Source organism: Fringilla coelebs (genome assembly GCF_963513975.1).
Source record: "Fringilla coelebs genome assembly, chromosome: 3".
Classification (NCBI taxonomy): Eukaryota; Metazoa; Chordata; class Aves; order Passeriformes; family Fringillidae; genus Fringilla; species Fringilla coelebs.
The window spans coordinates 79,601,353-79,619,443 of NC_140030.1; the positions used below are offsets into that span (position 1 = coordinate 79,601,353).

General features: G+C 43.7%; 1 protein-coding gene across 1 annotated transcript in view; it reads right to left on the bottom strand.

Moving 5' to 3' along the window:
- CRIM1 (cysteine rich transmembrane BMP regulator 1) overlaps nucleotides 1-16,938 on the bottom strand; it is a 173,960-nt gene extending 157,022 nt beyond the window's left edge. Inside the window, exons 1-2 of the mRNA XM_084203268.1 lie at nucleotides 16,264-16,938; nucleotides 2,242-2,415 (exon numbers count right to left, since the gene is read on the bottom strand). Coding sequence (XP_084059394.1) covers nucleotides 2,242-2,415; nucleotides 16,264-16,615 — 526 coding nt within the window. The 5' untranslated portion in view covers nucleotides 16,616-16,938. The remainder of the gene's footprint in view (nucleotides 1-2,241; nucleotides 2,416-16,263) is intronic.
- Nucleotides 16,939-18,091: the final 1,153 nt, after the last annotated feature.

Sequence of the window (18,091 nt, forward strand, 5' to 3'; positions counted from 1 at the left end):
GGAGCCCTCCGGTTTGTGTGCTACCTAAGCCATGTTTCAGGTGGACTTTCTGAGTGGTTGAATTCTATTTTCAGACTATTAAAATCTGAAAACCTGAAATATTCACGCAGCAAATACTGGCTCAGACACACCAAAGTGTCTATTCCATTTTACCTAAGAGACTTGGCTTGCTTAGCAAACAGGGACGTGGCAAGCACCAGTGGAAAAAAGTTATTCTTTTCCGTTAGCTTAGGTACAGGATGAAGCATTTCTTTGGTTTTAATTACCAAAACAAGAACTAGTGCATTTAAAGAAACAACCTCCATGAGCAGTTAGCATTCAATTACCAATTCTAGCAATAGAAAGAGGGAATAAACATTTACAGGGCAAAATCCAGTAGGCAAATTTCACAGACAATATCTGTAAAATGCAGAAATCAAAATTACATTATGCCTTCTGCCTGTCTATTAGGAAATACAAAGGGATTTACCTTTCAACGTCCCTCAGTGGTACAGTTTGATGGTCTGAGGATGTAAATGCAAATTCACATTCTTAGGAGTAAAAGCTGGACTGTTTTTACACTCAAGTTGTTACTGCCAGACTTCTGTTATTTAAAGGTACCGCTGTTGCTTCAACACTTGCATCAGCCATCCTTTCCAACTGTGAAAAATTAAAAAGTCAACAGGCCCTAAACACTTCTACTGGTGCCCCACAGTCTGAGGCTTTGGAAGAACACCTTCCCCACTCCACAAAGAAATAAAACCAAGGGGGAAAAAAAGAAAATTACACCTCTGAAAAATAACTGCACCACAGCTCTTATACCAGTCAGTTTACATGTAGAATATTGTTACCTGATGGATAATTATGAAAGGCTATTTTTTTAAAAATTAAAATTTAGCTGAAAAAAAGAGTGCTGAAAGCAAGTGACTCAGAATTAACCTGCTTCAGCTATGCTATTCCACAAGGTAAGTCCATTTCTTCCAAGGCTGCAAAGTACAAAAAGACAACCCACAACAGATTTTCATAGCGAGTACACGATGAATTGCCATGCCAGTAGAGTATTTCCTGCTGAAATACTACAGACTTAGTTACATATTCTCAAGTGAAAAGAGAAGTGGTAAGACTGAAGAAACCATACATGCTATTGCCCACTATCACATCAACAGACCAAAGGTTCTGCCTCTGCTCTTCCTAGAGTTACATGAGGGAAAAAACCCACAAAAATCCCAGACTAAGCACTTGTACGCCTTTAGTGAGCAACATCACAACCAACAACCTTGAGTTTCTCACAACATCTCCTTATTTAAGTCTGTAGCACAAAACAAATTTTCTCAACACAGAAGAAGTACAACAGATGACATCACATCACACTTCCTTAAGTGTAAGATCCCCCTAACTTAAAATATTGTCAGTAGCCTTATAAATACATTAACTTTTTCCATACAACTTAAAACATTGGTTTAAAACAGCCTAATTAAGCAGGTCCACACCACTAATCAACTTCTTCATGTTCTTGAACACTTTGTAGAACAGTAATTACAGCATCATAAATGGTCCAAGATCACTCCTTTAACTGCTATTCAGAACAATCCAGAAACACACCATATAACTTTAATTCCACCTGAATATATTTGAGCCGACTCATTTTCAGTTTGGACATAAACAACAAAAAGGAAAAAAAGCAAAGCAAATATGGATGTATGCATAAGCATAAACATACGGGGCCTAATACAAATCTAATCAAAGGAACATAGGAACTGTAAAATATGAGCAGTAAGGCAATGTAACATTATGTAAACTTAAAGAAAATAGTCAGTCATGCATTCATATAATAAAAGATATAAGCATACTCAGTAACTACTCCTTTACTATGCCTTTACTCTTACAATCCATGTTTGTATTTAATGTGTTTATTCATGATTCAGTCACATCAACACATCTAAAGAGTATTCCACACTGCTCTGCAGCTGAAGATAAGCAAATGTAGCTACTACCAACAACAAACAGAACTGTTTAGCCTTAAAATCTGCAAGCATCATAGCACACAAAGCATGTTTTTTCCCATCTTAAACTTAAGCATTTGGAATAATAAGCTTATGAGGTACTATCTTCCTCTAAAGCATACACCTGTTTTCTGACATGTAGAAGACCACAGGTATCCGAAACTACACAAGTCATCCTTAAACATACACTACACTCTAGTTTTTCATCAACTGCACAGAAAAAATTACTAACTCTGAAATACTGAAGACAAGGGCTTACCTTCAATCCTTTTTAAGGCCGACAGACAAGTATCCCGGCTTGGAAACTCAAACGGATTATTACAGGTCCGAATGGTGTCACATTCGCACTTCCCGTTGATTATGTTACAACCTGTTATAAGGTTTTCATTGCATGGTTCAAATCCAAGAAGCTGATCATCATCCCAGTTTTCATCTAAAATAAACAAACAAACTCGCTCACTATTGGATTTCAGCTGCAGTACGTAATTTTCAGCTGCTTTGGAGTGGTGTGGGATTCACTTCAAGTTTAACACAGTGCTAAACAGAAGATAACAGATTAAAAAAATAACAGACTAATCCAAACAGCGGGATTTGCCAAATACCGTATCTCGCAGCTGTTCTACTGCCCATTTTGCTAAAGCAACTGGCATTGTTTACTTCCATCTGTATGAAAAACTATGTCATCTCAGGAAAACGCATAGCTGTAGTACAAATGAGTGCTATTCTAACAGAAATAACTTTTGCAGATAGTTGAAGTTATATTTATAATGGAAGTGAGAGCATTGTACTGAATCTGCAGCTGTTGCAGAAGTCAAAACTGAGTCAGAAAGAGAGCATTTTAAAAGATGATTAAAAATGCATCACATAGAATTTGCTCCACGGAGATAACTCTTTATTACAGAAAAGCTGCAAGATGCCAGATGTCTGATTCCATTATATGGCCAAAAATGAGTTTTCTAGCAGTCCTCAATTATCATACATATTCTTGGAGAACTGATCAAGCACATTGCACTCTTTGCTGTCAAGGGTCTATGGATAGAGGGATCAGGATGAGTGTCTCTGCTTAAATAATTCCGTTTCTTTTGAATCAGTCCTGTCAAATGTGTGTAACTGGTGTTCCAGTTCCAGTTGTAACTGCCCATCTTCCTTTCAGGAGGCCACATGCAACAAGATTTATTTTTTTTCCTCCAGAAAGAAACAAATTCAGTTAATCCAGAATTCCAAAAGATTACCAGTCCTACAGTATCTCGGTTTTCTTACGTCAAGTGCACATACAGCAACATCCCACCAAGTTAGAAGATTAATCAAGATAGAAGAATAGAACAACCTGGATTTGAAGAGACCTTCAAGACCATCTAGTTCCAACCCCCCTGCATGGATAGTGACACCTTCCACTAGACCTCGGTGCTCAAAGCTCCATCCAGTCTGGCCTTGAACACTTCCAGGGCATCTACAACTTCTCTAGGCAATCTGTTCCAGTGCCTCACCACCCTCACAGTAAAGAATTTCTTTCTAGAATCAAATCTAAGCCTATTCTCTCTCAGTTTTAAAACCTTCCCCTTTGTCCTATCAAATACTTGTTTAAGCAAGACTGAAGAAACTAAACTAGGCATTAAATATTCTTTGCTACAGAACACCAGATGTTTTATAGACAGACAAGCTTGGAAAACTAAGTGCTACAAAATAGTTGTACAGAATCCACTGACTTCTACTAATGACAGAAGGAAAAATATAGGTATTTTAAATCTTTATACCCTTAAATTCAACAGCAGCACTCATATTGTGCATTCTAAGTAGTTCACTCCAATTTTATTTACCATCAACAAGCAAGTTTCCTATATAGATCCTGCCAAAAAGCACCTCAAAAAAGTTAAAATAACTTGCAGTTAAGCATGGTGGATTTCCTCTTGTTTTGGGGTTATCAGAGAGTGTTCTCCAGTATGAGAGGCCACAGCCAATACAAAACTGTCATTCAGTAGTCTGATGCTCAACAAAGCCTAAAAACTAACAGCAAATAACAGTATATGCACACACATGCTGAGGTTGGCAAGTAAATTCTTTCCACTCACAGAAATATGCAGAATATCCGCTAACCTGAAGTTTTTCCTGTTTTAGGGGGAAAAAAAAAGCATTTAGAAAGAGCTGTTTACCAATTCAGTACTGTACATGAGCTACAGGAAGTGCCACAGCAGATTCTCACTGGTTTATTTCTCCCTGTACAACAAACTCCTTGCCTTCTATTAAGAGCTGGCAAAGTACCCTGCTGACAAAAAAGCACTGATAAACAACAAAGTCCATTTTAGATGTGAGGATGGGAATTTCCATGGGAACCTCATGGCTCTTCCCCATAAAAATAGCAAAGGAAGAGTAGTCAGTAACCCCAGGAAGTAATTTGTTTTCTTAGGTTAACCTATCATCTAGTACAGCAGCTGTATCAATGAAAGTCAAAGGAAGCACAGAAGTTCCTGAAGAGAAACTATTAAAATTCTTCCAAAGGAAGATGCCTCTCCTGTAATGCTTGGGACACTCTCGTTGTGATGAGGCCATGCATACAGAAGAAAGAAAAAAAAAACAAAACAAAACAACAGCAACAAAAAAACCCAAACAAACAACAACAACAAAAAAAAAACCCCACAAAAAAACCACCCACAAACCCGGAGAATTTGGAGAACAATAATACATCCTGTTTTTGAGGAGCCGGAATACAGCCTGGACAATTTGTATTTTAGAAGTCACAGCATTAATGCATGTAAGGACAAGAACAAAAGCTACACCTACGGTCCAAGACTTGCTGTTCGAAACTGTAACAGCAAGGACCACAGCTTCATCCACACCAGCCCAGCAGCCTTAAAGTGTTTGTGTTGCTCCCTGTTTGTGTCAAGAGCATTCCTTCTGTACTCCTGGGTGCAGGACAGGAGCCCAGAGGCGGCGTGTGGGCTCTCAGCCCTGCGCTCCCAGGCCAGTGCAGGGCAGACTGGAAGGACACACAGATGGTGATGCTCTGCTGCTTTTCTAGCAGACCACTTTAGAGCATTTGCGCTGCTTTGCCTTGTGGTATTTCAGCACTAGATCTTCTCCAGGCAGACAGATCAGCAGGATCCTGCCCACCCCCACGGAAAGCAGACTCGTCCCTTGCCTGTGGCAGAACACCTCGATACACGTACACTGCACGGCGTGGCACTACACTCACCGACTTCCAGGACAGGTTAGTGGCTGGTACCACATCTGCCAGCCATCGTAAGTTTCCAGACAAGGAGGTACACAGGAAGCACATGGCCCAATAGTAAGTGCACCTTCACTGCCACACACCTCAAAAATTAGCTCAGTAGCCATTAAAGTCTTAATGAGAAGAGTAATACTTGTTCAGACTATACTTCTGTTCAGACTATATTTCTAATGTGCTGAATCTTCAAAGAAGGTATTTTCATTACTGGGTGGTAATGGAAGAAAGTTACATTCAGACAGGAAGAATGCAAATCCAGTTTCAGCCTGCACATCTTCTACCAGCCTGCTTTTCACACAAGTTTATTTAGAAACAAGATTTACATCAATGAAGTAGCAAACATGTAGCAAGAGCTTATTTTAGTTCAGTAAATCAGTGCCAAGTCTACCATAATTTTTCATGCAGACTAAAGACTGACTCCTTTTCCTAGCTGATTTAGTCCTTTTATGAACAGAATTTCAAAGTCCTGTTAGATGAATAATTGTTTACCACTTAGAATAAACTCTCAGAAGTCACATCAATATAGGCAGAAAAAAATTCTTTGGAATAGAAGGTACAACCACATTAAAGTATTCACAGGAGCTAAAGGGATGAACCCAGCCTATCACTTCAATTTCAAGACTTGATGCAAAGACATCTAGTGCTCTCCTTGATGCAGATAAACAGTGGTCCAGTACAGCATGCTCACACCTTTAGAGGTCAGCAATATTTTAACTGATAAGGGAATGATGTCTTGTACAAAACATATAACCTAGCCGCTATTATTCACAAAGATCATCATTTCCTGGGGACTGTTCTAAAAATACAACTTGTACACACCACTGATTTGGGACCTGGGACAGTTCACAAACTATTCCAGGCTGTATACCTTTTCCTGCATGCTTTGATTGACCTCTATGGCTTCCTTTTCAGAAGACTGGTTTTTTATGCCTACCTCTCAAATCTGGATGATGTGAACAAAAACTGAACTGAATGTACTAATTTGTGAAAGCTTTATTTCTCTGCAAGCAGGGCCAAAAAACCCCAAATATAAGAATCTATGCCTCAAACTTTGGAATGCACATCCTACCCCCTAGCTACTTCTAGGACACCTAAAAACACAAAAATCAAGCATGTACTTAACACTCCAGAGTTTTTAGAAGGAAATGCAGCTGAAAAAAAAGCCCAAGTAAACTACTAGTTTTCATCCAAACTGGTCTTTGTTTAGTTGTGATTTTCACCACCTCATTGTGCTGGCATGATCAGGTAAGGGCAAAAAATCAAAGGGCTGCACTTTTTAGCCATCCTGAGTTGTCACTGGAGTCTTGTTATACAGTCACTCAAGTACCTTTTGCACACAAGCCTCAAAGAGTTCAAATGCTCCCAGCAGGCTCATAACTACAGCTTCAAAGTAATTTCTCTTTCAAATAATTTCTATCTACATGCAATTCCCCACTCCTTCCAACTCATTCAGGCAAGTTCCAGATAATAAAGTTTCAGATAATAAAGTAGCTCTGCATTTACTCAGATCAAAGTTAAGTCTTGGACATAGTACCTTTTTAATTCTTCCAACTGTGCTTTCATACCAAAAGGAAGCCACAGGAAGGGAGACTTCACATTAATCACAAACTTTTTTCCTTTTCTCTTCTCTCATTCATATAATCACTTGCTTTCTGCAAAGCAAATGTTTCAGCTTGCTAAAAATTCACATACTGCTCTGGGTTGCTGAATTCCCAAGTCCTGTCATAGCACGCACCTAAAGTAGGGAAGAGGATTAAGGAATTAACAAGTTGAACAAGAGATCCTTAAACAGGTCTAGTCTGGGGAGCAGTCTGAGAAATATGTCTCCAGTAAGCAGCATTCCATCACTTCTTCCATACTATATCCTACATAGCAGCTCTCACAACACAGCACCATGCAAGGCATGGTGGACACAAATCAAGCATTCATCTTTTTTGCTTGAAGACCTGCCTGAGTTTTTAGAAAAGCATGCTGCTGAGAAACTAACTTTAAGCCTTACTTTAAAGGCACAGACTACCTCACTGTAGTTACATTTGTTATTTATTACTACCCATTGGCAAAGGATCATCTCAAAACAGGTACAAACTAAAAGTACAAGGAAAGACCTTCTCAGAGACTGCTTCTCCATTGGTTAAAGTGTTGCTTTCCCTTCCTTCAATTCTCAATTCCTTCTGGCTGCCACAGAAATTTCTGTTTTGTGTCCCAATTCCTCTCTTTCTGTCTGGACATTTAGTGAATGTTAGCTATACTGTTCACCTTCACAGGTTAGACAATGCATCACCTCAAAACGACAAGGAACACACTGAAATGATCACCGAAGTACCACTGTTGAAAACAAATGCACAAGCATTTGGCCCATAATAATCTTATGTTTACCACCCTACCCTTTGAACTGTAATTGAACTAGAGTGAATTGAGTCAACTCCCATAATTTACATTTAACTGCAGCATGTTACTCTGCGACTTCCGCCTTTTTTTTGAGCATCTCAGGGAGCTCTTAGGATGCTGAAAAGACACCACAAAATACATTGATGACCTAGAAGTGAAACTGTCCAAGTCACATCTTACAGACTCTGGCATCCTTTTAAATCTGCATTTGAAGAGAGAGAAGCAATCCTTATTAAGACTGGTACTGCCCTCTGGGAACTGGGAGGCAGAGGGGGGAACCATTCAGAAATTCCTCTCTGAAACTAAACCCACCACTGGGTCTGAGCCCCACCACTCCAGCACACTGGTGTACACAACAGCATTTTCAAATCAGTGGTATTCATTAAGACAGTATGAGTTTCTGAAAAGATTCTAACTTGCTAAAATAAAAAAAAAGGAAATGCTTCTTGCCAGTAGACTCTCGCTTCTCTTTGAACAGGAAAAAAGAATGATGGAAAGGAAATTCATGTTTTGGAGGAGCTGAACAATAGAAATGACTAATTACCACTAAAGAATGCTTGAAACCCAGCCCCAGACCTTGAAAAGCAGCAGAAGGAAAGACTAGCCTTGAAGAGAGTTTGAGCTCATACACTGGCTTCAATCCTTTCCCCTCTTGCAACTTATTTCTCCACTGAAGTCATGAATCAAGGACTAGAGCCGGCATAAACTTTTATGGTAAGACACACAGCTGAGAGTTTTGTGAGAAAGCATTTTTTCCCACATCTTGGAATGGTTCATTTTCCAAGATCAAATCATGTGGAATGTACAGCAATACAAAAGGGTTTTGCAGCTTCCTGAGAAAATTTCTAGTCAAAGCTAGAAAGCAGAACTGTACCATAACATTTAGATACCTCAGGAACACATGCATGTACTGCTTGTCTCCAACCTGACTGCTTTATCTTAGCATGTATCTCAGGTGATCAAATCCCAAATGTAGTGAGAAAGATTTTCATTGCAGCAGCTCTTCTTGTGCCTGATGACAGTTATTCCATACTAAGGAATGCAGAAAGTATTTTAACAGACCCACTTTCCAGTGAATTATCAGAAACTCCAGGGAAATCTTGAGGAAGGCAAGGAGATAAATGGAAATGTTAAGTGAACCATGTGACATGGACAACTACTGCAACTTTTGAAGTTTTCCCCATACTGTCTGGAATATTTTACTTCTCCAGGTACCCCCACACACACCTCTTTTTGCAGGGGGTAGGGAAGGGGAAATGGAAAGGAGGGATGGGGAGGAATGTGTTTTGCCTTTCGGTTTTTTATGACTTTCACTCTTAGGGTCCCCCACAGCAAAAGTAAATGGTACTTCCAAAAGCCTTCTTCACAAAAGATGGTCTGAAATAATAAATCATGAGTTTTACATTTACACACCTGAAAGAAAGGCTCACAAGCAAATTATCTTAAACCGATAGCCAGAAACACGTCTTGTTCATAAATAGCTAACTGAAAATACTGCACTGTGTCCCAGGATTTAATTGGTCAGAAAACGCCTCGCCAGTACTCCCCTGATTAGAACGAGCATGGACAGCGGTGTTTCAGCTGTCATAGCAGATTTTTCCTCTAGCTCTAGAAAACTCATTGCAAAAATAATTGCTAAAGCCTCAGAAAAGGGCCAAAGCTTCATAACCATTTTCCAAAGCAGTCTAAAATTCCAATTTCTTTTTTTCCAAGCTGCACTCTGCACCCACATGCTTCAGAGGCCTGCATGTACAGCAGCACTGCAAACAAGTTAGTTGGCTGGCAGCTTGCTGAAGCTGCTAGGCAGAGGCAAAGCTCACAGGAGTAGGAAAAGTTTTGTCAAAGACAAATTCTGGAACAAGGCCATGAGTAAAGGAACCTATACCAAGAACAGTCCACACTATTTTAAGATATCTGATATCCTAAATATTTTGCCACTTTCCCCCCAGTCATTAATGCAGCACCACCATCATTACAACATATTTCAGAGGAATTGCATCCCATCTCTTAGTCACAGAAGACTACAGGAAAAACTCAAGCCTGGATTTAGAATTACCCTCAGGGCTTCTTTTCATTTCCCAAAACCTAACTTAGAGATAGACATCAAGTTCGGCATTTCTATTGTGAAAGCAGCACAGGTTACATCAGTGCCTGTAACACCATTATCAGCATGACCCCAGCTTTTTATCAACAACCCATCAGTGAGGGGAAGAAATACCTCCACACACACATCCAGCCTTTATCAGCATGACCCCAGCTTTTTATCAACAACCCATCAGTGAGGGGAAGAAATACCTCCACACACACATCCAGCCTTTCTGAAAAAATCTTGAGGAGAATATAACACAGCCTGTAGCAAAACACTGAAATTTAATTCATTTCAAGGATAAATGACCCAACAGAATGGGCTCTCTTGGATTCAGAAACATTACACTTGCTTGATTTTTCAATTAAAAAAAAAAAAAACAAACAAAAAAACCCCAACCAACAACTGAAGCCCAACAGTGGCTATATAAGGCATAAAGCTTAGGAAATGATTAAGAACATGGGAATTGGTGCATGCCTATGAGCCAGTCCATGCTTTTCCTCCTGCCCACAACCCTCTGATCCCCAGTTCGTTTTCTTATTCAGTCTTAATAAAGACTTGCACAATCATGACCCACAAGGTGGTGTTAGCATGATTTGCAGATTCTCAAGTTAAGTACCCAGTATACCCAGGGAAAGCTGCTGGGGACTGAATATTGCCTCTGGTAAAGGTGTGAACTGCTTCCATTCTTCTCAAAACATTAGGAAGGGCTTAATTCCCCAAAACAAGGCCAAACTAGTCTGTTTAGACAAGAGCTCCCCCAGGGACTATTTTTAATCCGTACACTTATGTGGAATTTAATCTATGCAAAGTTATTTTCCCATCTTAGTTTATGTTGGTAAGTTTCTCCATATACATAAGCTTTCTGTGTCAATATCAGTCATTTTCCAAATTCCAGTAAAGTCAGACACAACCGGTGTCACTCAAAGTCTCAGACAAAACCCTGAGTTCATGATTTCCAAGTTTACATTCCCTGTGGATTAAACGCATTCTCAAATGAAAAGCAGTTTATAAGTCACAAGAGATACTTAATAGGTCACCTCTACAAAGTATTTAATCCATTAAAACAGAGAAACATTTGGTTCTGTCCGCAAGATCCTATAAACTTATTGAGATGAAGAATCCTTAAGGGCAGCACAAAGTAAAGAGGGAAAGAGGACAGCATTTTTGAACCATATTAATGGGTTAATTATTGCATAATATGCCTGTCAGTGAAATGACATTTTGGTTGACTAAGTACCAGGCAAGAAGTTAAATTATGCAAGAATCCTTGAATTAGCTAGAGGGTGCTTAAACCAGCAAAGATGTCTAGGGGCAAGTTTGAAGGTAGTTTGAAAAATAAAAAAAGGAAAAAAATATCTTGATAAACACCATAATTTTGGGGAACCTGGTAAAATAATTCACAGAGCAAAGGATGCCTAAACAAAGTTTTAAAAACTAAAGAAATAAAAAGAGAATATTCCTCTTACTAAAGTTAAAAAATTTAGTAATACAGCCTACCCACAGTGAGACTTCTAGTTTTAAACTTACTGCGCTGATCCACGACAGCAAAATCATACTAATTCCTGCATCATATCTGTTAGACGTTTCCACTTAATTTTTGCTGAAATACTGGAATCAAGTCATTTCTAAAATTGAAACACGATGCCCAGAAACAGAGAGGAAAGCATTTCCAAGTCAAATAAGCACCTGATCCAATTCAAATTCCATGCCACACTCAGAGTTACATGTTCTTACTGATGTTGAGATTTCAGCATTTATGGAATACAGAGCAGAAATAGCTTATAAATGATCCAGTCTGCGTGTAAGAAGTCAGCATCCTCCTAGTAAGTGTTTTTGGGGGCGGCAGGGAGGAGGAGTAGGGGAAGGGGACTGTTAAATTTGATCAAGACTAGCATATGAGAAGCTGAATATTCATCAAAGAGCTACTTCTCATTCCAGTTTCACAACTTAAGTAATTTTTTCTGATAGTTTCCTTTTTGACAACATCAATATTTTTATTTTTCTGTTTGTCTCCCTGATAGTCTGGATTGCTGACAGCCTTCAAAGTACTTTGACTGTCTTCACACCAACAGCCATTGGTTCATATTGATGAAGTCCCCAACTAGATCATCGGTTCTAACACCTGATGTTACTGAAAGAAGTTCTCTGCACACACATGGACATCAGAACCACTTGGACATTTCCCCAGCCATTCACTACATAACAAAGAAAAAAACCCAACCAAACAAAAAGTTAAGATATCTGGGCAGCACTGTTCCAGTGCAAACAGATGTAAACAACTGGGTTACACACATGCAACTTCCAGATTACTTGAACTTCAGTAACTTGTACAGAAAGCAAAATACTCCCTGATCTTTAGGGGTCTGGGCTGCATCACAAGGAAGAAGCCAAGCATGTAGTATAGCAGTCTGTCTGGAGACAGAGCACCAAGGGGAGGGCTTTGTGTCCACTGACCCATTATAGAGCTCAGGACTGAAAATAACTGAAAACAAGGCTCTCCAAAGGGTACTACCTTCCAGAGTTAATAATGATAACAAGTCTGCAGGCAAGTTGTTCTTACTTCAGTAAAGCAGGGAAGAACTGCATTAGCACACATGCAAACCAATGCCTGAACAAACCAAAAAAAAAAAAAAAAAAACAAGCTCAGCTTTACTCTTCCAAATTTTGAAAATAAAAAAGCTAGGCTTTCAAGGTTTAAACTCTTCTCATCAGTTCCAGTTTCACTAAGCTTCAGTTGCATACCATACACTGTGCCCTTACATCTTTCTCAGGGAGGAAAACTGGGCAGACTTATGGGTGAGGAGAAGACAACAGACACATCCAAGGTCTCCCAACTTGCCCCAGCAAGGAGTCACAGACTGTAATGCTCCAAGCTCCCCTAAAGATGCAGTTCAGTAAATAAGACTAGGACTAGCCACAGTAAGGAAAGCTCCAGCCATCATCCTAGGAGATTAACACGCATACTTGCCTAAAATTTGCTACAGCAACCTTCTCCTGCTCCCATGGGAACTTCAGAAGTTACTCACTAGGCAGTAAGAAAAAAGAATACAGCAATAACTGTACCCCCCACCCCCCTCCCAAATACCCAATTGACAACTAAAACAACACACCCAAACCCCACTAAAACCAAACCAACAAACCAAAACTAAACAATGTAACAGATATTATTCTAAGATAGTGGCACAGTGATACCTTCTTTCAATGTCTACCTAGAGGCTAATTCATATGTAAGTATATTCTAAATAGAAAATAAGAACGCCCTCAGACTAGCAGCTTTGTTAAGTATGCATTTCAAATGTATCACAAAAACTTACGTTTCTGTTTCACAGTTAAAAAAATTGCTAGTCATTTTCAGTGTTATCTTACTTGCTACTGTCATGACTTTGCTGAGTTTAGCAAAGCAATCTAAGCCTCTTCATCTAATAGCACCAGAAACTGGCGAAGCAGGGAAACAGACAAAAGAGAGTCGTCTCAAGAAATGCCTTCACAGAGTAACCTAACTTCTCTGACAGAGCTTTTTCAAGGCTCTCCGATCCCCTGAAAGCCAGAGCCCTGCCCAGCTGTAGAAGCCAAAGAGAGAGAGAACTTCAGTCTAGTTCAGTTGTGGCCCCAGGACTAGCTTTAAAGGTAGAGAGTAAGGACAGTTCCTGCTCTGCGTTTAAAATTTCTCAACCTTAAGTCTTTGGAAGGGGGTGTAGGCTCTCAACACCTCATAGAAACAATCCAGCAAAGCCCTGTAAAGGATGTTGTAAAGTCAACAGAGGCTGGAGGTGAGCAAAGTCTCTCAAGAATGCCATTTAGGAGGTGTAGCTGCCAGCACTAGGACCTCAGAATTATTACTTACTAAGAATACAACTGTATTCAGGAAAGGCATTTACCCACTTCAGGACAAGAACACAAATGGAGCGTTAGAACTGCTTAGAGATGTAAATTGTTAAGGTGGTGAGATGAACGAGAACTTCCTTCAGCTTTTAGAATGATAAAGGGAAAAAACCCTCAGGATCAGCAACACATTTCATTTATAAACAGTGCTTTATCAAAGAATAGTCTGTTTGTAAATTCAGAAAGAGAAGCTACCAGCAACAGATGTCACAGAGGATTCTCTGTCAGGTGTTACAGAACTCATTTACATCAAGTATGTTAAATGGTAGAAACAAGTTAGCAGACAAGTATTTCTACCTGTTGCTATTCCAGCTCTCAATGTCTTATGCAGCCTAGCATATGCTGATAGTTTGAAACAAGACAGAGTTGAAGCTTCAAAAATGATACAAAAAAACATGCTTATAACTGCAGCCAGTAGGGGTCATTTCAGTGTAAAAAATTGCAATGAAAGAAAAGACTAGAGACAGGAAGGAGAGTAAAAACATGAATTTCTATTCACACAGCTCTCTAAGGCACTTCCATTTCCTCCTCCCTGAACTGGGGAAGGAAAGGGTTTGCTGTGCACACTCCCAGTGTGCATGACAGCAAAAAAAGCACAGCCTTTATTCTGTTAATGGATAAAAGCATGGCTTAATACTACTCACATCAGGCATCACCAGCCTAGCCTGTTGCATGTGTGCCAGTAAACTGAACAACTGTTTAGGTCATCACAATCAAAAAACCAGAGCTATTCAATCTCCTATTAACGATCAGGGGCAGTACAATCAGTACCGTTTTATACATCCTTGCTGCCACCTCATGTGCAAAACATGCACCATGAAGAACAACATATTACCTCTGTTCCTCAGAATGAGGTGGTTTCCTGACAATTCACTAACAGGCATTCCAGGATTATTTATTTGGCTGACAGTTCAGCTTGGTTCGTTTTCATTTATGAGAATGAAAATTAAATAGATAAGTTAGAATAAGAAAATTAAATGGGAAAGTTATCTCCTTTAGTTATAGTTAATAGATCGTTATCTCCCTCCCCTAGGACTATTCCTATAGGGACAGCTGGAACCAGTTTCTAACCACAACACTAATTGAAACACAATCTTGCCAACAAATGCTTCATACTATTTTCAACAGTAGATGGGACGTGTTATGAGTTGAACTACAGCAACGTACAGATTGCATCACTTCAAAGGAATGAAATACTCCTAAACTGCCAGAGATGTCCATACTGTGATACAGTAAGGAAATTGGAGCATCAAGGCTTTTAATGACTGTAGGCTCTTAGTTCCTTTAACCATGGAGAAGGGGGGAAGCTATTTTAGCCCAGCTTTTACTCAAAATCACACAAGAGAAACTCCTGCAAAACCAGGTAAGTTTTCCAAGTACCTTTGCTTCTACTTTTCTACTTACAAAAGCTTTTCCAATACATATTAAAAATAAGACACTACAGCAATGTACATATTCAGCAACATAGTCTCAACCAAGGTCATCAAAATAGTTCAGGGCCATTTAAAAATGTTTTAACAGTTGAGCTGTTAATCTAGAGCTCATCCTACCCAAGCATCAGCTCCCGAGGCTAACAGCATTGGTTGTACCACAGGCGGGACACACTGCTTGGCTCTGCTGTGGTTTGCAATTTATTTGTTAGGGAGGCAAATGGAGTTTTAAACTAATAATGAGCGCCAGGACAGAGGTCAGCTGCCCACTAAAAATGACCGGGTTTGGCTTTCTTAAAATAGTGCATCATTTTAAATGCAAGTTTTTTTGGACAGATGCTGCCTCACCAGCTCTCTGGACTTTCTACTGCCCTCTACCCGCCGAGAGGAGACCGCCTCCGTCTCCTTTTCCAGAATTGTCGAAGCTCCCGCTCCGAATCACATATACATTTATACATATCCCAAACTACTGCTTATTTGTAATCTCTTTACAGCGCCATGTTTTCCCTCAACTTGGGGGAAAAGGCAATTGGAGGTACAAAAGAAAGAGAGACTAGAAATTTGTCTCTGGCCTTTCATTAATTTATAACACAAAAAAAATAAATCTTAGGAATTCTGATAGATAAAAAATTGAACGGGAGTGAAGTTCTTTTGCATTTCATGCCAATTCATCACCTCACAAGACGGTAGGAAGCTGAAGAGACTCTGAGAGGAGTTCTACCGTGGGTATTTACCCCCCTTGATGCTCCAGCAGGGAAAAAGACACCCCTTATCATTATATGCGGAGCAGGACAGGCAGAGAGATATTAAGTGACAGGAACAGGAAACAAAACTTTATAACAGATGATCAGTCTTCTTTACACAGGAGGGAATCCGGAATAGGCATCATGTGTGCACGACTGACCTCCACCGATCTCCATCTGCCAAACTCTTCCCGAGTCCTTTATCACGTAATTTTAGCGGGGCATCAGTAGCTGATACAAGCTATCAGCAACCCAGTGACACGCTATGTTGAATCAGTAGAACCCTAAAGTTTAGGGTAAGAAAATTAAGGGCAAAACTTCTAAGTAGGAGTCTGTGGGGTTTTTTAAGCAGGGAAGGCTAGAAGACACGCTCGCAGATGGGACAGGCGGGCGGGCTGGAAGGGAAGGGAGGCGCACCGGCGCCCAAAACGTCTTAGGTGCGCCCTCCTTCCTTTCCCGCCGCCCATCGGGTGCCCCAAACCCGGGGGACGGATGGAGGGATGGAGGGTGTCCCGCCGCCTCTCACCTTCGCAGACGCCCACTTCGTACTCGGTGATGGAGTCTCCGTTGAGCGGCGGTCGGATGACACAGCGCAAGCCCCGGTCGCAAGCTCCGTGCAGCCCATAGACACCCCCGCAGCTCTCGTTCCGCTGCCGAGCGCACATGAAACAGCAACCGCAGATCCCCAGCACGATGCTACCGGGGCAGCTCTTCGGTTCTTCGCATTTGGATTCGTCGCAGGGTAAGCAGACGAGAGCACGCGTCCCCGACTCGCCCAGCAGCAGGGCCAGCAGGAACAGCCACCCCGCGGCCGCCAGGTGCCAGCCGCCGTCTCCGCCCGGGCGTCTCCTCCCCGCCGAGACCGCTGCCAGGTACATCCCAGCCGCCGCAGCCCGGCCTGGGCCGGGGGGAGCCTCTCGGAAGCCCCCTCGCCGGGCGGCGGACCCGAGCGTGCCGCGGCTCCTTCCCGCCGCCCCCGCCTCCGGCCCCCCGAGGAAAGTTTCCTCTCTCGGCAGCGGCGGCGGCTTCAGCCAAACTTCTCCTCCGGGTGGCGGCTCCGCCCGCTGCCCCCTCCGGGAAGCGGCGTCCCTCAGCCCGGCCGTCCCTCGCCCGCCGGCTCCCGGTTCCGCGGCGCCGTGCGTGCGAGCGGCTGCGCGCGCGGCGGTGGCTGGCTCTGTCCCCCTCGCGTCCCGAGCCCCGACTCGCCTCCTGCCTCACTCTCGCCCCGCTCCAAGTGCGCCCTCTGCCCTGCCCCCATTGGGCGATGATCGCCGCCGCACCGCCCCGAGTGCCCGTCCGCGCCTCTCTCATTGGGCACTGCCGGGGCTGGCCCGCCCCCTTTCCTCCCGCGCCCCCCCAGCCCCAGATCCTGGGGCTGGAAGAGGCGCAGCGGAGGCGAGGAGCAGCCTGGGCCCCACAGCGGCCGCCGCCTCCGCCTCCCCCTGCACCTCCCCTCCCCCTCCCGGGGCTCTGGGCGCGGAGCGGAGCGGGGCGGCGGCGCCAGACCGTGGGGACGGGCTGGCGGCGGCCCGGGGGACACCGGGGGCGGGGAGGGAGAGGGCCCCGCAAAGGGCGCAGCCCCAGCAGGGCGATGCTGCGGGGACCCGTAAAAGGGCCCTCGTCGTCCCCGGCCGTGGCGACGAGAGCCTCCTCCTCTTCCTGCTCCCTCGAGGGGCGCGGGGATCCGGGACGAGGAGCGGCTCCGCGCCCTCTCAGCCCCAGCGCCACGGGAGGGTAGAGCCGGTCGCTCCCCGCCCCGCCCCGTTCCGTTCCGTTCCCGCAGCCGGGCTCCCGGGCGCGCCCAGGTGCCCCGCGGGTGCGGGGGAGCCGTGGCGGACCCGCTCCGCGGGGGCGGGAGGAGCTGTCCCGCTCTAGCGGCGGCGCAGCGCTATCCCGGGCCGCCCCTCTGCCCGCTCATAAACAAGCGGCGGTGCCGCCGCTCGCCCGCCGGCTTCGGCAGCAAAAGACGACCCCGGGCCGCCTGGTGCTCTTCGCCGGCACTCGGGCAAAAGGCGACCGCCGCTACCGGCCGGTTTTCCCTACCGAACGGCTGCCGTCACCGCCCAGAGCCGGCCGGGCAGCCGCGGCCCTGCCGCCGCCCGGTCCGCTGGGGCTGCGCGGGCCAAGGACGGCCCGGAGCGGCGGCGGGAGGTGCGGCGGCGCTGTGGCGGTGCCGCTGGCCCTGCGAGGCCGGCAGGCGGCAGCGCTCGGCGCGGCGCTCGCTCCGGCGGAGGGTGCCTGCCCCGAGCCGGGGCGAGGGGGCGGCGGGGGAGAAACCAAGAGGAACGGTGTTGCCGGAGGTCAAAATGCTGCCTTGCCTGCGGGCGGCAGCGACCGGGCGGAGGAGATGGCAG